The sequence below is a fragment of the Eucalyptus grandis genome, chromosome 8 (genome assembly GCF_016545825.1).
Source record: "Eucalyptus grandis isolate ANBG69807.140 chromosome 8, ASM1654582v1, whole genome shotgun sequence".
Lineage (NCBI taxonomy): Eukaryota > Viridiplantae > Streptophyta > Magnoliopsida > Myrtales > Myrtaceae > Eucalyptus > Eucalyptus grandis.
In genome coordinates this window covers 68,516,557-68,536,189 of record NC_052619.1, presented here as the reverse complement: position 1 = coordinate 68,536,189, position 19,633 = coordinate 68,516,557, and the positions used below count along the sequence as shown (strand labels likewise).

General features: G+C 40.3%; 3 protein-coding genes across 20 annotated transcripts; 2 read left to right on the top strand and 1 right to left on the bottom strand.

The window, feature by feature from the left end:
• Positions 1-5,067: 5,067 nt before the first annotated feature.
• On the top strand, positions 5,068-9,251 carry LOC104415778 (pentatricopeptide repeat-containing protein At4g39952, mitochondrial). 18 transcript variants are annotated; one of them, XM_039301208.1, is made up of 5 exons: positions 5,068-7,806; positions 7,954-8,018; positions 8,447-8,510; positions 8,626-8,777; positions 8,929-9,251. In XM_039301208.1, exon 1 carries the CDS (start codon positions 5,248-5,250, stop codon positions 7,582-7,584), a length of 2,337 nt encoding a protein of 778 aa, XP_039157142.1. In that variant the 5' UTR covers positions 5,068-5,247; the 3' UTR covers positions 7,585-7,806; positions 7,954-8,018; positions 8,447-8,510; positions 8,626-8,777; positions 8,929-9,251. The 18 variants fall into 18 exon arrangements, with proteins under 18 accessions (XP_039157142.1, XP_039157137.1, XP_039157144.1 ...); XM_039301203.1 differs by having other exon boundaries at positions 7,922-8,018; XM_039301210.1 differs by lacking the exon at positions 8,447-8,510 and adding an exon at positions 8,339-8,445 and having other exon boundaries at positions 7,922-8,018.
• Positions 9,252-11,181: 1,930 nt separating this feature from the next.
• LOC104415777 lies at positions 11,182-13,634 on the top strand. Its single transcript, XM_010027133.3, has 4 exons — positions 11,182-12,120; positions 12,650-12,742; positions 12,833-12,900; positions 13,316-13,634. Exons 1-4 carry the CDS (start codon positions 11,497-11,499, stop codon positions 13,476-13,478), a joined length of 948 nt encoding a protein of 315 aa, XP_010025435.2. The 5' UTR covers positions 11,182-11,496; the 3' UTR covers positions 13,479-13,634.
• Positions 13,635-17,272: 3,638 nt separating this feature from the next.
• LOC120286236 (linamarin synthase 1-like) lies at positions 17,273-18,956 on the bottom strand. The gene is made up of 2 exons (XM_039300283.1): positions 18,431-18,956; positions 17,273-18,267 (listed from the first exon to the last, which is right to left on the bottom strand). Exons 1-2 carry the CDS (start codon positions 18,954-18,956, stop codon positions 17,336-17,338), a joined length of 1,458 nt encoding a protein of 485 aa, XP_039156217.1. The 3' UTR covers positions 17,273-17,335.
• Positions 18,957-19,633: the final 677 nt, after the last annotated feature.

The following is a 19,633-nucleotide window of genomic DNA, read 5'->3' as shown; positions in this document are numbered from 1 at the left end:
AAAAGATCTAGAGAGTTTTACTATTCCTTGCACTATTAGGGAATGTAAGGCATCGTGTGATTTAGTGCAATTATTAATTTGATGCTTTTTTCAGTTTTCAAGAAATTAGGATTGGGTGAGGTAAAAGCAATCACATTGGATGATTGATCAATTAAATATTAAAGATATATTATGGAAGATGTATTAATAAAAGTTGACAAATTTATCTTTCATGCAGATTTCATGGTTCTTAATATGGAGGAAGATTTTAAGGTACTACTTATCTTAGATTGACATTTTCTAGTAACAGGAAAGAGCTCTTATTTATATATAGGAAGTTGGTTAGTAGAGTTCAAGATGATCTTGTTTCATTTAATGTTTTTAAAGTAATGAAATATATATTTTACAATAATTCTTGTTTTAGAGTTGAAATAGTTGTCAAGTTGGTAAATGAGATTTTTCAAGAAAATACTTTTAAAGACCTATTTGAAGTATGTTTGGTTTGATAGGATAAAGAAATTGAGAAATAACATATAAATGAGTATGCAAATATCATAGAGGCAATTTCACCATATTCAAGGCAAAAGACAATTAAGTTTGAGAAGTTGGGACAACACACAACAAAATCTAAGCCATCAATTGAAGAGCCTCAAATTCTTGAACTCAAACTTTTACCTTCTTTTTTGAAATATGCTTATTTATATGGAGTTTCTTCTTTGTTAGTAGTTATATCTTCTTCTATAACATATTTGATGGAGGAGAAATTGTTCAGAGTATTAAGAAAGCATAAGAATGCAATTGGATGGAAAATGGTTGATATCAAAGAAATTAGCCCTTCATTTTGCATACACAGAATTTTGATGGAAGAATAATACAAGCTTACCATCCAATCTCATAGGCATTTGAAGCCTTACTTTGAAGATTCAAAGTTTTCTTTCTTGAAGGATCACGTTCTAGGAATTTAATCATCAAGGCTATCTATGGACACATCCTACAATAAGGAGAGTTTTATTGTTCCTTTTCCCCCCATTTAGGGCAATGCTTCATTCAAGTTTGGGGGGAGACACAATTTTTACTAAATTTAATTAATTATCTATTTATTTATCATGATTACATTCCTTGTTAATTTTTGTGATTCTTGGGAAAATTTAAATTTTGTTCGAACTTGCAATTGATGTGTGAGTTAATTTTGATTCTAATTATGTTGACCCACTTACTGAACACTAAAAATCCTTAATTTTTGAATTGTGTGTAAATTTAGAGAACATTAATGTGAAATATGTGATTTTTTTAGATCTTACCAAAATTTTAGAATTTGTTTGATTTTCTCTTGAGGCGAAATCCTATACTACATCTAACTAAGAAAAAAAATTTAGGTAATTTTTGGATCAATTGACCCTTTCAAACCAATCTTGTTTATTTATTCCTAGTCATCTCATTAAGCTTTAATTACTATCCAATTATTCATTGACACTCATATATGTTTAGCTTAACTTTTATCAAATTATATCATTGTCCCACACCCCCACGAACATGTTGATTTTTTTTTTTTTTTTTGGGATAAAAGTTTATTTGAGCCTAATAGCAATTTGGGAGGAAGGGTGAAGCATGAAAAAAAATTGATTGCTATGGTTGTTTGAGGTGTATCATCGAAAAAAAAAATTGCTTTTATGGTTCCTATCCAATTTTTAATTGAGCGAGCCTTTTGGATACTTAATGAGTTGAAAATTTTCAAGTTATATTAAGAGGGACTTTGGGAGGAACTCCGCCAAAAAGTTTCTCAAAAAAAAAAAAAAAGAGCAATGAAAAAAAGAAAAAAAAAAAAAGAATGTTGATATGTGGTGGCACAAAGATTATCTTGAAATAGTGAAATTGGGGATTATGCCATCGGCTCAAATTAGATCATAGAAATTAACTTGTTGATGGGTGATTTGTGCTTAAAATTATTGTTATCTTGCCCTTAGCCTAACTTTACATTACAAATCGAGAAAAATCTTATTGATTTTTAGGTGGTAATTAGCTTGCAATAGTGGAGAGAAGAATGAAAAACAAACTTATGAGAATTTGTCATAATTACAGAGAACTTTTGAGAGGTTGTACACCAATGTGAATTTATCTAGATTACATAGAATTTGAAAAGATGAGAACTCACACACACACTTGAATCACATCATTAAATTGGTCTTAACTTATAAATCAATTTCAATGTTTGGATGAAATTTGTGTTTTTCTTTGAATTGTAAATTTGAACAATAGTGGAAATATGTCACAGAGGAGTTTGTTGGCTTGAGTATGCATTATATCTAGTTTTTGCTCAAGGATTAGCAAAATGTTAAGTTTAGGAGTTTGATAACTATATAATAATAGAGCTATTTTACCTATTTTAGGTAACAATTATGGCACTTTATAGGGAAATATTCATTAGAAAATATTTGAATTTCCTTCTATTGATCAAAATCTTCCTTATTTATGCAAAATAATGAGACATTGAGCAAAAAAAAAAAAAAAAAAAGAAAGAGCAAAAAGAAGGAAAAGAGTATTATGTGATTCATGAATTCAAATTTAAAAAAAAATGTTGGAAGATGGATACCAAATCAAAGATTCTGCGATTTATTCCTTGATTTTATGCAGGGAAAAAATGCAATTGCCTTATATTAGGATTCTTGAATTTGTCCTATCAATTGGATAATATCAAGAGCTTGGGGGATAGCTAGGTTTTTATTTTTAGATTATTTTTCATTGTTTTAGAGTTTTTTCAAGTATTTTGAAGAGAAGACAAAAAGTGATAACATAATTCTTACTTTTTGATTCAAGATGCTAGGTTTAATTTATATTTTCATTTTTCTTCTATCATGTTATAATTTTCTTTTTTTTTTATTAGAGTTACGATGTAACCTAACCATGATAATATGAATTCTATGACTTTTATGCTTTGCAAGTAATTTCATTTATGTGAGTTATATATTATTGCGCTTGATACTTTTAAGTGACTAGTCACCACTTGAATGATTTGATATGTAGGTTTGAAACTGAAAAGTCATACTATACAATAGCTTCTTATAATATATGATCATGAATTAAATATAAATATAGATATACCGTGTTATTTGTATAGCATTCAGTGACAAAGTGATTTAAAAGACTCATTATAAGTCGGAATATTAATAAATTTTAATGTAACTTATGTTTATTTAAATTTATATGGAGATATAGTAGATTAATAAACTGAGCATGTTTGCTATATATAGAGATAAGATAATAAATAGATTATGAAAATTCACAATTAGATGTTTGATATTGTTATTATACGCATAACAATTTGAAATTTATATCTAGTGATTCTAGTGAAACCATAGTGAATCGGATTCTCTAACTTATTTATTTGATTGATTTACTGCATTTACTTTCCAATTTTTTTTTTTTTTTAACTTTAATTTATTCTCAATTACATTTTGATCTGTTAGATAAATTTTAGAATTAATTTATTTTTAATATTTAATAGTTTGTTATTCATCAATCTCTATAAGACTATACTATTTTCTCATTATTATATTACTTGTTCAATGCGTTCACTTGCGTTTAGAATTTTATGAACAACCTAAAATGGACATTGAAGTAATCAAATCATCTCAAATAAAGAATTTTAGCATCCAACCATTAGAGAAGTGGTATTTTAGTAAAAATAATTCTAAGTATATTTTTTGATTTTTTTTTTCCTCTTCCCTCCCTTGGCATTGCCCACCTCATCAATGGTCAATGGTGATCATCGGTCTCAAGCAAGGGTTGCCTTGCCTAAGGCTAGGCGGGCAAGGGCAACCTCGTCTTCGCCAGTCCAAGCAAGGGTGACCCTTGGCCAACATTGGCAAGAGCCGCCCTCACCTAAGTCTAGTGACCTCCACCATGGTTGGCAGAGGGAAGGGGGCAAATTTTTTTTTTTTTTTTATAAAGGAAAAATGAAAAAGAAAAATTTTGCAAAATAAAAAGAAAAAATTACCCTTCAACTAGCAATGATAGGCCATTCTTGAGATGATATAACCACTTCAAACATTTATTTGATACAAGTTCCATTTTAGATCCTTATTTGAAAAAACAAAAGCGCTCCGAGTGCATTTGATTTAGTATTTTTAAAGCTCATAATAGTTTAGCCTAAAATTTTTTAGGCAAATGCAAATGTCATTTATTGTACTATTCTTTGAAAATCAATTTTGAAAGGAATGTTGTTTGATAGGAAACACATTTAGAAAGCCCTTTGAGTGATTAAAATTAGTTTTTTAAAATTTTTATTTGTTTAAAATTGAAAAAATAATAATGTATGTATCTTTTTAAATAGAAATTTTGACAATAATATTAAAAAATGAAATATATATAATTAAAAAAGAAGAAGATCAAACCCTTTGCTGGTTTGGTGAAGAGCTATAGCGCCGACAAGTTAGATTTGGCGTCGGTGGTTGTCGATTGAGGTTGTCCGAGATTAAGTGACCTCCTGCGAGGGTGGCGCGACCCTAGCGAGGGCTGCCCAACCTAGGTGGTGTGCAACCCAAGCAATCATCGCCTGGTTGCTTGAGGTCGTGCGACCTCAGGCAACCTTGATTGATAGCCTCCAATGCTAAATTTGGCTCACAGGTGGCCATAGCTCTTCGCCAGACCGGCAAATAGTTTGGTCCTTTTTTTAATAAAAAATAAAATAAATAGGGACAAAATTGGAAATTTAAAGAATTAGCCATAATACTTTTGAAAAAAAAAAAGAGTTTCAGCATTTGTCCAAATATTGAAAAGTCAATACTAGTTTCTTTCAGCCTTCAAAATACCGACTTTTACTTAAAAAGCTTTTTTAAAATAGTTGTCAAACGGTCTAACATTTTTCTAATGGGAAATTTTTTGGGAATGTTACACCAAACACACATTCATAATCTTATTCGAAATAAAGTCTTCTTTTAACTCTTTACTTGGGAATATGACAGCAATTCATGCCCCCCATTCGGAATTTTTCCGAAAGTTTATTTATTTATTTTTTTTGAGCAAAATTTCCCAAAGGTGATTGACCTTGCACGTAATATTACATTTACGCCGGAGGTATAACCACTTTGGCAAGCAACGATCGTCGGCACCCTCAGCGAAGGAGTTGCCCACTCTTTGAAGAAGATGTCCGGTTAAGCTCCGGGGAACGGGCTTGAATCCCGTCGACGACCGACCCCCCCGGCCGACGGCGGCCGGCGTTCGACCGCGGCGGCGATAAGCCCGGACTCCTCGGCGTGAACGGCCGTTCCCATGCTGCTCCCTCTGCGGACCGCTCGTCTCTCCCGGCGCTCCTTCTCGTCTTCCCCGCTCTCGAGATCCGACTACGTTCGCGCTCGCCTCGACTCCATCCTCTCGAGCCGCGCCCCCTCGCCGTCGTCCCTCCTCCAGTCCCACGGCCTCGTCGTGACGGCCGGGCACTCCGGGAACGCGTTCGTCGCGGCGAAGCTCGTCTCTCTGTACGCGTCTCTCGGCCGACCCACGTGCTCGACCCGGGTGTTCGATCGTGTTGAGGCGAAGGACGTCTTTCTTTGGAACTCCATCGTCAAAACCCACTTCTCGAATGGCGCCTGTTCTCGGGCCATCGAGTTTTACTCCCGGATGCGCGCGGCGAATGAGCTGCCCGACCAGTTTACGATCCCCATGGTTGTCGCAGCCTGCGCAGACATTGGGTCGCTGAATTACGGGATGTGGGTCCACGCTTTGGCGTGTAAATGTGGTCTCTTTGCGGGAAGCTCGGCGGTCGGATCTTCTTTCGTGTACATGTATTCGAAGTGTGGCCAAATGATGGATGCCTCTTTGGTGTTTGATGAAATTCGCGTGCGAGATGTGGTGGCTTGGACCGCACTTTTGATTGGATACGTGCAGAATGGGGAAAATGAGAAGGCATTGTGGAGTTTGCGCGAGATGCTGAGGTTAGGTGGGTTGGAGGAGAGACCCAATTTTAGAACCATGGAGGGTGGATTTCAAGCTTCTGGGAATATGGGTGCAGTATCAGAAGGTCGTTGTCTTCATGGTTTAGCAGTAAAAAGTGGACTTTTGTGTTGTGAAGTAGTTAAGTGTTCAGCTTTGTCTATGTACTCGAGATGTGATTTCCCTGAAGATGCTCATTCATCTTTTTGTGAGATTGTCAATAAGGATGTTCTCTCATGGACATCAGTAATCAGTGTCTATGCAAGGTTCGGATGTATGGCAGAGTGCTTGTCTTTGTTTCTTCAAATGCAATCCAGTGGAACATATCCAGATGGAATTGTTACCAGTTGCGTACTTTTGGCTTTCGCTAATACCATAAGTGTCTCAGAAGGGAGGACGTTTCATGGCTTGCTTATACGAAGACATTCTCTGTTAGTTCAGGATCAGATGGTCCACAATGCGTTATTGTCCATGTATTGCAAGTTCGGGCTCTTAAATGTTGCTGAAAAGCTTTTTGCCACTAGAGCACATGAACTTGCAAAAGAGCCGTGGAACATTATGGTTTCAGGATGTGGGAAGTTGGGAATGGAAGAGAATTGTATACTGTACTTTAAGAATATGCAACATCTAGGCATTGAATGTGATTTAGATTCTTTGGTCTCTGTCATTTCTTCGTGTTCAAAATTAGGAGCAACCAATCTGGGCAAGTCAGTTCATTGTTATGCCATCAGAAGATCAATTGATGGGAATGCCTCATTTGCCAATTCACTCATAGGTTTCTATGGTAGGTTGGGTAATTTGGCAGTTGTACAAAGAATCTTTTCAAGGATGAAGAGAGATACTGTCTCATGGAACGCTGTAATATCATCTTATGTTCATAATAAGCATTATGAAGGTGCCATTGCCCTTTTTGATAGAATGGTATCAGAGGAGATGAAGCCTAACTCTGCAACATTAGTCAGTGTGCTTGCAGCCAGTGCTAATCTGGCTTCGTCAGAGAAAGGAGAAAGGATCCACCAGTATCTGGAGGAAGAAATGATTGAAACGAACCTTCCTCTTACAACTGCATTAGTTCATATGTACGCAAAATGTGGAAAACTTGACAAAGCTCGTGAATTATTCGACTTAATGAACGAGAGGGACATTATTTCTTGGAATGTTATGATTTCTGGTTATGGAATGCATGGACATGCAAAATCTGCTGTTGAGATTTTCCAGCTGATGGAGAACTCAAAGGTTAGACCAAACGCACTCACTTTTCTTGGACTTCTGTCAGCCTGTGCACATGCAGGTCTTGTTGAAGAAGGGAAGCGTCTCTTTTCTAGAATGCAACATTATTCCATTGAACCCAACGTAAAGCACTATACTTGCATGGTAGATCTTCTCAGCAAGTCTGGTGATCTGCAAGGAGCTGAAGAGTTGGTTCTTTCAATGCCTGTGCGACCTGATGGCGGTGTATGGGGGGCTCTATTAAGTGCTTGTGCCATCCATGAAAAACTGGAGGTCGGAATGAGAGTTGCAAACCGTGCAATTCAATCTGAACCAGATAATGATGGATATTACGTGTTGCTTTCTAATATGTGTAGTTCTATGGGGAGATGGGAAGAGGCGGAGATGGTCAGGAAAATGATGAAAGGTGGGGGCGTGCAGAAGCAAGCAGCCTGGAGTGCAACATAATTGACTAGATCTTCTTGCGAGTATCTTGCTCTTTCAGATGAAACAAGCCATGACCGCTTGCAAGTATATTGCTTGCACAATTACAGGAGAGCTATGTCAGTGTACGTTTTGAGCATGGGGGAGCCAGATCCCTCTTTATCAGACATCACTGGTCCAGGGGCTGATGAGATCATCAAAGTCGATTGAGTTGGGATCTGAAGTTTGCTTTGCATTTGGCTTACGGTGAGAATTGCTGTCGCTTTGTGCTGGCAACTTTATCAACTGACAAATAGTTTCATCTTAAGAAAGAATTCAAGATTGTTTTATTTTCTTTTTCCCTTTGGCATAAAAATGATAGCTCATCTTGCTTTCACTTACTATGGTGGGGAGAATGGTGATGGCGGTGGTTTAGGAGTGATCTTTGGTTTTGGGAGTATGATGCTGGAAGGTTAAAGGTAATTTCTGCAATTTTATGCATGTTGATGCATGTGCACAATTGACATGGCTGCTGGGTTCATAGCACAAGTGGAATTTTAAATAGAAATAAGACCCTGCTGAAGACTGAATAATTTGCTTATAAATAGACTTTATCGTACTCCACCAGGATCATAGTTATTAGAATACTCAACTTAGCACATAAGAATACCGCCGAATCAACCATTTACTGAGCTAAATGAAGCATAATTAGTTTGGCATGATAGCAATTTCTTTGTAATCTTATTCGTTATAATATCCAGTATGTTTTGCATCGACTGATGCTTATTTTCTAGCTCAGAGAATCAAGGAATTTCGAAGTGATGAAATGGATGCCATGCTGCAATTGTTGTCATTGGCAGCTGAAGCTGATTTCTAACCTGACCATGGTGCTTCCTTTGTCTGTCAGTGAGTGAACTTGCCAATCTCAAGCCAGCCACCATCATGTTGCGATCTTCCCCGCAGTTTTACCTGTGTGTTTTCTTTCAATGGACATCCATTTCGTACTATTTTTGTGTCGTTAGAATTTCGCTCTCGATAGTTGTTCTTTGGCTGTGGCTTAATCATATCTATTCCATTGGATTGCAGGGTGCTCTCCCCAAGCAATTACAATTATCTTGAATCAAGCAGATGTAATCTGACCAGAAGCAAACAAATGGCTATGGAGAATGCGAGCAGCAGGAGAACTTAATGTGCCACAGTCATCGGCCAGTTGAGGTTTGTCGATGCTGTTTTGCTGGGTGAGGAGGCGACAATACATCCCTGTTATGTTCCATCAACTATTTGTATTTTTTTTTTTTTACTGTAGATGCTGATCAAGTTATTCAGTTGACTGTATTATCTCCATATTTATAAGTTCCCGGCGATGCTAAGACTCCTCCATATCTTCAGATGGCTTGGCCCGAGCTCAACACGGCAAAGTCGTTGCACAGAATGCTCGAAGCTTGGTCGGCTGAAGATGAGATTTGTCTGTGCACTCTCCATTCAGGGTGAGTGTTTTGGTTGGTGGCCCTTTGAACTTTTGCATCTGGGAAATGTCAAAACGCTGAGTCTCTCCATAACAAACTAATTTAGTCGTTGCCTAGAACTATTCTTGTGGTATTATTTTTAATTTTTAGAGAAGAAGAGGGACTATTGACATGTGGAATGGGACATATGACATCGACTTTATTTTTATTTTTTTGCTCCTATTTATTGCAAATTTGTGTTTTCTCTGCTAGGCGGCTTATTTGTTCCCATCCATACCTGCGCCTGTTGAACATAATGGCCATGGAGTAGATTTTAATTCAAGACTGGGTTGATGTCGATATCCCACTCTTCAAAATTCAAAATTCTCGGTTACCAAAAAAAAAAAAAAATTACAGAAATCAATTGAATAAAATCAATGAGAAGCCACTCTTCCAATTGAACACGGATGAGGTACAAGTTCAGTACATTTTTGAATAATTTTAAGGCAAAAATCCAATTGAACACGGATGAGGTACAAGTTCAGTACATTTTTGAATAATTTTAAGGCAAAAATCCAATTGAACACGGATGAGGTACAAGTTCAGTACATTTTTGACTAATTTGAAGGCAAAAATCGAAGAAATGTTTCATAAATTCGGTGCCGTCACCACCTCCGAGCACGACCCAGCACGGCCCGATTGTGTCGGGCCAAGGGCATGCCGTGCCTGACGGGCTGGACTGGCCGGGCGGCCATCCTCACCTCACAGGGGGCAACATTCAATCACAGTTCACCGGTCTCATCCTATTGAGTCGCGACCAGAAGAGGCTCCCAGGTTCAGCCATCTTTGCCTCTATCTCTCTCTCACCGCGACTACTATCGGACATCCCGTCGCCGCCACCGGTTTCCGTTTATCCGATGTCGTGTCCATGGTGACGGGAGCAGCAGTCTCATCCAGTCAGGGAACGGGGTTGGTCACTGCCCACCCAGAACACGAAATTTGTGGAAAATAAGCAGGTCCTCCCCCGGCCAATTTTGACCATTAACATTTGAAATTGAGGGAACAGTTGAACAACCACTCACCAGAAAAAACGGTGGAATACCGACGAAGCTCCACTTAGACATAATGGTTTCTCGAGAAAGCTGGTGCGGTGATGGCGACAAGCAGGACCATGATGAAGATGTTTTGGAAATCAAACCTTGAATTTGTACAGAGTCGCTTCTAGAAAGATTGCCCCTTTCTAATGCATAACGATATCGTCGTGGATAACGGAAAATGATGGGGTTAGGGTCGAATCACCTAATTTTTCTAGCATGCCCCCACGATTGGACTGATGGTAATTTCGCTGATCTTGATTTAAAATATTAATATCGTGGACTTTTTTTGTTGCACTTTTGAAAACAACGACTTTCGTTCTCATATAATTGAGGATTAATAACATAAAAAAAGTATACTGATATATTTATAATAAATTTATTTTAAATTAATATTTTAAGCAAAAAAATCTTAAATATGAATACACCCGTGATAAATTTACTTTCGCTTAGTTTTCATTAAATTATATTGTTTAAATTATTGAGTTAGATGGTACATAGTAGTTAATGGAATTCTTCATGGTATTAATCCAATTTAATGAATGTTTAATAGATGGTAAATTCATTATGAATAAAATTAGTTTATGGTAAATTTATTATATATGTACCTATTGAGGTTTTTGATGTTCACAAAGTTTGCTTGGGATAGTGTTGTTGGTGTATCGATTTAAGATTTTTTATGATATCAATTTACAATTAAAAATGCCCACTCTGTGATAGATTCGCGTCCTGCCTCTTTATTTGGGAGGGGAGGCGTTCGAAATTCCATGCCCTATTGTGCGACTAAAGTAGAGTGCCGTGAGAGATGGGCCTCGCTAGAGCTCCCTTTGATTTATGCCGTCGGCCGCTGACTGTATAGTGGTTCTAGGATAAAAAAAGAAAAAAGAAAAAACTTACAATTAAAAATCAAATTTCGTTCACACCTCTCGAAAAATGACAAATCCTTTGGGCCCTGTCATCCAATCAATGTACTCTCTTTATCGATTCCCCCTTTTTTCCACTTGCGAGTGGAGGTCAAGCTGGCACGTGAATATTAAAAATCGCATTCTCTTTAAATCCAGCGCCACTGAAAAAAGAAGAAGATTAAATTAACTTTTAGTTGATTAATTAGCCTCATTACCGACGAAGAAGAAGACTCCATTACGTTCCTCTCGTTGAACACGCCGGGCGACTTTTGTCTGCATCCCCTGTTTCTCCTCCCACGTTCGAACGGCGCGACAAGGACCATCGTCCGCTCTGCAGCCGCATAGCGACGCAGGCCACGAGGTTGGAGGACCATAGCCGTGTTCCCCGCTTCACGAGGCAGCTCTTTGATCGCCATACCCACCATTGAGCTCTGCTTCTAGAGAGGCAGAGGCAGGGGCAGAGGCAGAGCAGAGGCAGAGCAAAGAGGGTTCGGGCGTTTGAGCATCGTTCCGATGGCCAGGTGCTGCAGCTTCACGGCGACGAGGGACCAGTGCCTCCGCTTCTCCTTCTCGCGGTCGGGCCTCAAGTCCACCGTCACCGACCTCGGCGGCGGCACGGTGATGCACTGCTGGGTCCCCAGGAGGCCCAAGCCGGCGAGGCCCGACCTCGTCCTCCTCCACGGCATCGGGGCCAACGCAATGTGGCAGTGGAACGACTTCGTCTCCCCGCTCGCCGCACGCTTCAACGTGTACGTCCCCGACCTCCTCTTCTTCGGGGACTCCTACACGACGAGGCCGGAGCGGAGCGAGGAGTTCCAGGCCCAGTGCGTGGTGGCGCTGATGGAGGCGATCGGCGTGAAGAGGATGAATGTGGTGGGGATGAGCTACGGAGGGTTCGTGGCGTACAGCGTGGCGGTTCAGTTCGGGGAGAGGGTGGACAAGCTGGTGCTGATCTGCGCGGGGGTGTGCTTGGAGGACAAGGACATGGAGGAGGGGATGTTTCGGGTTCGGAGCGTGGACGAGGCGGTGAGCGTGCTGCTGCCGCAGCAGCCGGAGAAGGTCCGGGACTTGGTGCGCATTTCGTTCCACCGGCCGCCCAAGCGGATGCCCAATTGCTTCCTCCAGGACTTCATCGATGTGAGTAAAATGTTTGTCCTGGATAATGTCATGCTCGTGGGTCGGGCTAGGTTTATGAATTGCAACTTTTGCTTGAACGCGCTGAAAGTCAGTTCTTTGCGAATCTGTGCTAGATCGTCGAGATCTGCTTTGATAGTTATGTCGAAAAGTGACATTCCCGTAGCGTCATCATCTTGCTAAGGTTGGGGCATTGATGTTGCTAATGGATTGTAGTTACCTCAAGAATTGGCAGTGTTTTGGACATGTGGTGCTGGGGAAGTGCAGGTGATATGGATGGATGACAGTAATCCAGTTGGTACTGAGAAGGCATCATAGTTTCATGGGCTAAATCCACATATATATATGGTTGACGGTGGTTCTGATCTGCTTGTCATTATGGTTTGCGGGAGATTAGGAGGGTTTAGAGTCACTTTCGTGGAGTTCTGGACGCTGCTGATACATATTTGTTTGAATTGAAACCAAACCTTCTGTAATTGATCCAACAGGACATTTAGTAGTTACTCTGTTTAAACCTTGATGCTTTTGGCAGGTGATGTGCACAGAGTATCTTCAAGAGAGGATAGAATTGATTGTTGCTCTACACAAGGACAGAAAACTTTCTAACCTACCAAAGCTAGCTAAGGTTCATGCTTCTCATCTGTCGAGATGTCCTTGATCTCTCTTCCTTTATACATCTCTTCATCCTGCTAAATCGTAGTTGGCTCTGATGCAGTCGCCGTTGATCATTTGGGGGGAGCACGATGTTGTATTTCCATTGGAGTTGGCTGAAAGATTGAAACGGTTAGCCTATTATACTGTCTTAATGTGCCGTCACACTGGAGGCCCTTTTTGCACGAGGAAGGGAGCAATTAAGATGCTACTCTAGATTATCATGTAGTTTTTACCTGCAATGAGGTTGCGCGTGTTAATTGAAAGGACTCGGACAGTTGAAGCAGCAGCTCTCAATTTCCTCTTTCGGAAACTTTAGAGACAACCTGTGCATTTGGTTCGAGTACAGAGCTACCTTCATTTAGAAAAATTCACATTGGCCGCTGATTCTTGTTGCGGGACTCAGGATCTCACGAACTCGGGGAATGTAGATAACATTGTCTACGACTTTATTGCATTCCGATCTGTGTTGCCTATATCTATATGTCATCAAACAACTGGATTGTGTCCGTCTGATTTTACTTTCTGTTTTGTCGCATTTGAACAGGCATGTGGATGGAAATGCACAGCTGGTGGTCATCAAGGATGCAGGGCACGCCATCAATGCAGAGAAGCCCAAAGAGATGTACAAGATCTTAAAAACTTTCCTCGTCGATCCCCCCACTTCAGATGAGAAGGGAAACCAGCTGAACGGGCAGAAGGCGGACTGAATGTATTGACTTGCCGAGGTTTCGATCATATGATTCTTGTGGAACGTATGGCATTCATAGGACAGCACTGGAATTTTTGAATTACTACTGTAATGCATGCAAGATGAGGACAGCAAAATATAATTATAGAATGTACAGAAAGTATATCTTTATCCATGTTTTCAATGCTGTACGATTGAAAATACCAGCATTGAAAATGCCATGCAGAAGGAACTGGACGAACTAACAGATTGGACAAAAGAAAAGGGAAATCCTAGACCACGGAAATGCTAGAATTCTTTCTTCTTAAGAAGAATGATCTACCTCTTGCGAGGGCTAGATATTCATATGGCCAAGCCGGCCCATTATTTTGCGAGACTTGATTGCCATTTCTTTGTCATGATCATGTTAGGCTTGGCTTAGGCACTAAAAAGACACCGGCAAATTCTCTTGTGAAAGTAGCTAATAGGTATCTCCCATAGGGAGGAGGGAGAGGTGAGTAGGTGATTATAAAAAAATCTTGACAATCTAAAGTGGAATAACGAGTCAAAATCAAAGAGGTCAGATTTTGAAACATAGTTCAAAATCTATTATGCAGTAGAACAAACTTTAAAAGCACCTCGCGAGTGTATAATGGACTATAGCAATAAATAAAGAGAGTTTAAGGATAAGAGATAAATTGCACATAAGATTTATAATAGTTCATATTATAGTAATCCTTTATTCACTTTTCGATACTGATAGCTTGCCTGTTGGATTTTACTAGATAATAAATGCCGTGTTATAGTCAAGTTGTGCAGCTTCTACCCAAGTACTTCTACCCAAAACTGGTGTTGCTTATACCCAAACTGATAGGATTTCCTATCTTACACCAAAACACACGCTTATAACATTGTTAATACCTCTCAAATGATTACAAAATTTAAGCTTACGAAAGATAAGTGTATATGGTCTAAGTACAATCAAAATTTGAAATTATATATTTTACGCTTCATCTTTCACATGCTCGTCAGTACCTTGGTCTTCTTATATATTCCTCCACTTGCAAACTAGCTGTTGGACAATCTATAGATGATCATTTTCCAATTTATCCATTGGATAGATCTATATCAAGAAGATTTGGGGGCTGTTGAGGGATAGAAGCTAAATCTCCACTTGATTCTAATAATTTATACAATCAGAGTCTTGGTTTTCAAAAGTAGAGCTTCTTTATATAGGAGAACTTGTCTCAAAATTGATTTTCCAATCAAATAAAATTGAGTCCATTAAGTCTTTTTTGGTGTGAAATCTAAATCAGATCATTAGTTATTATATGTTATGGACTTATGTCACGTTCTGTCAAGTTTTCTTATTCTAAACTTGTTTCGTTCTAAACTAGTTACGTTTTGAATTTGCTTTGTTTTGAAATTGTCACGTTTGGAACTAGTGGTACGTTCTGCACTTGTATCTTGTTCTATATTTGTGTCTCGTTTTGAACTTGTTTAGCCTTAGAGTCTAGACTTTGTTATGACACAATTTGAATAAGTTCAACTTTAACATACAGTCTACTTTCCTAGTTCTTCAAAGTATAATCTTTGATAATATACTTTATATGTTCTATCAGTTGCATGTTGACTTGTGCATCTTTTATCTAGTTACTCAATCAATAAACAAGTTAGTAGCATTTAATTTATTTTGTCATTTTCAAAAGATTAAGATATGTCTCTAACATCTTGGACGGCCCACTTATTTACAAGCAATCCCTTTTCTTTTCCTGAGAAAAAAATTATGATTATCAAACTCTCAGTCTAGCCAAAATTCCCATTTTGTAGCCAATTTCGAAGAGGATATACAATTCTATTTACATGCAAAAAAATGTTTCCAACTACGACAAAGGCAATTATTGAATCTTAGTAATGGCTGCTGCGACGAGCCAAAAAGTACAAAAAACACTTGCCCTTTTCAAATGACTCCTTCATCCACTTCAAAAACTTTTGGAAAAAGCCTTTGAAAGAATATAAAAAACTTTAAGTTAAAAGATTTTTTCAAAATGTAAATTGTATTTGGTAAATTGTAATTTAAAAGTCTATTGTAAAGTATTTTTAAAATTGTGTTACGAAAAATTATACTCAAGCACTTTGGTTATTAATTTTTTTTATCCCTAATAGACCAGGTGGCCGGCGGTGATCTAGATCTGTCGCCAATGGATAGTCGGTGGCCGTCATCTGCCCCTAGGACCACCGGTGAAGGTCACCTTGGGTCGGGTGGCCCTTGGTGAGGATTGCGCGACTTGTGCAAGCCCTCACGGAGGTTGCTTGACCTTGGCGAGGGCCACCTGGGTCTCCAGGTTGCCCTCGCTAGCGACCCTCACGGAGGTCGCTCAACTCCGACAAAGGCCAACTAGGTTGCGCAGGTTAGGGCAAGCTAGGTTGCATGACTCGTGCAACCCCTCGCTGAGGTCACTTGACGCTGGCAAAAGCCAACTAGGTCGTGCTCGCTTGACCCCAGCGAGGGCCAGTTGGGTCACGCAAACGCAGGCCCTCGCCGGCGTGACCCTCGTGAAGTTTGGTCGACCTTGACAAGGGCCAGTTGGGTCACTCGACACTAGGCAGCCCCTCATTGGGGTTGCATGACTATCGAGGGTCGTCCATTGTCTGGATCGGTGACCTCAATTGGCCTTGTGAGGGTTTCGCGACCTAGACAACATTCGCCTAGGTTGCGTGACCCCCCAGCGATGATCACATGGCTTGTTGACAACGGCCGCTTGGGTCACTAGTGATGTTGTTGGCCTCTCTTTACTTCCCCTTGCCGAACCCTCGTAGCCATAGCAACCACGTTGGCTAGCGCAAGGAGATGAAAATGAACAGTCACAAACAAGGGCAAAATTGGAAAATCAAAAAATCAGTGAGGATAAAATCGGGACCTACCCTTGGCAAAAGCTGAAAGTCCAACGTAGCTTCAGCCTAATGTAGCCTAACACTTGCCTTGGGCTTTCAGCCTTTCAAAGGCAAGTGGGTTTCAAAAATGAAACCTATCACCCAATATTTGGCCTAAAGATGAGGCCTAAAGTCCCTTTCCAAAGCCTTTTCCAAACGCAGCATCATACGTGGTGATTTGAGAGTGGGCTTGGAGCGACCAGTTTACAGGGGACGAGTCCATTCATAAACGGCACGAAAACACAGGTCAGCATACATCGGTCGTCCACAAGACCGTAAACTCCAATCAGATGATAATGATTTCCATACACTGAAAAGGCATGTGGAGCGGAAATTGCACGACCGGTGGTCATAAAGGATGCAGGGGCACGCCATCAATGCAGAGAAGCCTAAAGAGATGTACAAGATCTTAGAAACCTCCATCATCGATCCGCTTGCTCCACATGAGCCCGGAAACCAGATGAATGGTCGGAAGGTGGACCAAAGGTATGATTTGCCGAGGTTTCGATAACGTGATGCTTGTGGAATGGGTCGCATTTTGCAGATGGCACTGGAATGTTTTGATTTGGCACGGTAAAAGCATGCAAGATTAGGACAGCAAATACGATTATAGAATATACAAGTCCACTTGCTCCACATGACCCCAGAAAACATGAATGGTCGGAAGGCGGACCAAAGGTATGATTTGCCGAGATTTCAATCACGTGATACTCATGGAATGCATCACGTTTTGCAGATATCACTGGAATTTTTTAATTCGGCACAGTAAAAGCATGCAAAATTAGGACAGCAAATGCGATTATAGAATGTACAAAAGGTAAAGTATCTTTATTCATATTATCTAATACTGTAAGATTCTGAATACCATTTCAAAGGAACTGAACAAACCAACAGAATGGAAATTAGTGCTTCTTTCGATATATTCTCGGAAGATATGTGAATATCGTAATGGTTCCCTTTAACCTAATACTTCAGATGGACAACCTCCTCAATGAATCTGTTGAAGTCATTGTACGATGACCCTCCACGACCAGCGGCTTCCAAAGCTCTCTCCTTCCACTTCTTAGTATTCTCCCTCATCTTCTTCCCGCCGGCCCCTTCCATCACTTCCTGAACAAGAGCTTCTATTTCCTCACGCCTCACATCCTGGTTCACTTCCATGCCGATCCCCCATTCCGTACATGCGTACCGACAGTTTGTCTGTTGCTCGGCAAAGAACGGCCAGCAAATGAGAGGAACGCCTCCGCAGATAGCTTCCAATGTAGAATTCCACCCACAGTGGGTTAGAAAAGCACCAACCGATCCATGAAGCAGGACCTGATCCTGCGGACACCAGGTCGTCAAGAACCCTCTGTCTTTCACTTCCTCAAGGAACTCCTGAGGCAAAATTGCAGAATCACCCCCCACAACATCAGGCCTGATCACCCACAAAAATGGGTGCTTGCTATTTGCAAGCCCCCAAGCAAACTCCTTCAGGTGTTCCTCAGTCATGACAATCATACTCCCATAGTTCACATACACAACCGACTCGGCCTCTCTCTGATCGAGCCATTCGAGGCAGCTGTAGTCTTCCTTCCACAGATTCGACCTGAAAGACTTGACTGAGCTCGAGGGGATATCCTGGACGAGCAAGGAAAGGGGCCCTGTACAGTAAATTCGAGGGGACATGTCTGCAATTTTCTCCAGTACTTCGTGTTCAAGCTCATTGAAGGTGTGGAACAAGATAGCAGATGATTTCAGGCAGTGCTGCGCTTCTTCTCCTAGGAAGTCAAACAAGATATCGTTCAGGTCTGTGGTCCGTATGAAGCTTGGAATGTCCCGCAGCCGGATGTTTCTCATGCCAGGGATCCAGTCAACAGGATCATCCAACGTCCCGTTGTTCAGGAAGTCTTCATCTGTTACATGTAATATGCAGTGAGGATCCAATCCAGAACTTTAACAAGAGAAACAGATGAACGGAAATAACTCATGTGGATAGAGATAACTAAATAAACAAATAAAGATCTGGTGTATTTATCCGAGAGAAGCAAAGACGAACACATAAACAAAGGCCAGTACCTTCGAATGGAACGATCCCTCTCTTAACAAGCTCTTTGTACTGCAAATAACCCATGAACCCACAAGCTGAAGCAGTCCAGAACTGAACCTCTGGGACTCCAAGCTCTCTCGCAGCTTTACTGGCGAAGCTCATCACCCCATCCGATATCACACAACTCACGGGCGGAACAACTTCGTCACTTTTGATCCTGGCAAGCAATTTCTTGAAAGGGCCCAAGCAGTTCTTCCGGAGTGAGTCGCAGAGGGCTGGGGAATCTTGTGTCGCATCGCGGTCTGATGGCGGGAGGCCATCTGGGATCGTCTCAAAGCGGAAGTTTTCAAGGCCTCGGAGCAAGTCGAGTCCCTTAGACCGGAGGAGGCGGCGGTGGTTGAACTCAGTGTTGACGAACGTGACGAAGACGCCGCGCGCGAGGAGGAGCTGGGCAAGCTGCATCATGGGGTTGATGTGGCCTTGGGCCGGGAAGGGCACGCACACGGCGTGCGCATGTGCATGGGAGTTTCTTGATTCTTGGGATAACGAACCCATCAGCCACGTCTCTTCCTCTCCGTAGAGCAAAAGATCAAGAAAGTGTGTCCCAGGTGATGGAACTTGCAACTGATATAAGTCTGCCAAATCTGTTCAATTTCGGTCGGTCTTTATAGATTTATATTAGACACGTGGGAGATGCGCGCCTTAATAGGGTGATTGTATATTTCATTTGTTTACACTAATTATAGAGCGCATACGACTATTCTGGTCTTTTAGATGTGACTTTACCTTAATAGTGTCATTGTGAGGTAAGGTGACGCCTACCTTCAACACGTTACTGGACCTTTGACTGGTCGTTCGTTATGATTCGTGCCTAAGATCAATTTCTTAGCTGATGAAAGAATAGCTTGATCGACAACGACAATTTCATCGTGCATGTATGGGGATAAACATTACAATATTACATGTTTTCCTCATGGTTTTTCGAGATTTTGCACAATTATTACCGGACTATTTTAAAAGTTGAAAATGATTTAATATTAAAATATTTTAATATTTGTGCCTACTGAGTGAAATATATGGAGACAGCAAAATAATGGATCTAAAAAGATTTAAACTTACGATCTCATTTTTTTGATACTATGAAGTTTTTGCGAGACCATTGATAATAATTTTAAAAATTTAAAACGTTAGATGAATGCGTTGTTTAATATTAGATATTATAAAATGTATAT

Excerpts from the sequence above, each read along its gene's own strand:
- LOC104415778 (XM_039301209.1), top strand. The coding sequence starts at position 5,248 with ATGCTGCTCCCTCTGCGGACCGCTCGTCTCTCCCGGCGCTCCTTCTCG.
- LOC120286236 (XM_039300283.1), bottom strand. The coding sequence starts at position 18,956 with ATGGGTTCGTTATCCCAAGAATCAAGAAACTCCCATGCACATGCGCAC. Across the intron at positions 18,268-18,430 it reads AGGGATCGTTCCATTCGAAG|ATGAAGACTTCCTGAACAAC; the intron begins GTACTGGCCTTT and ends TACATGTAACAG.
- LOC104415777 (XM_010027133.3), top strand. The coding sequence starts at position 11,497 with ATGGCCAGGTGCTGCAGCTTCACGGCGACGAGGGACCAGTGCCTCCGC. Across the intron at positions 12,121-12,649 it reads TCCTCCAGGACTTCATCGAT|GTGATGTGCACAGAGTATCT; the intron begins GTGAGTAAAATG and ends TGCTTTTGGCAG. Across the intron at positions 12,743-12,832 it reads ACCTACCAAAGCTAGCTAAG|TCGCCGTTGATCATTTGGGG; the intron begins GTTCATGCTTCT and ends GCTCTGATGCAG.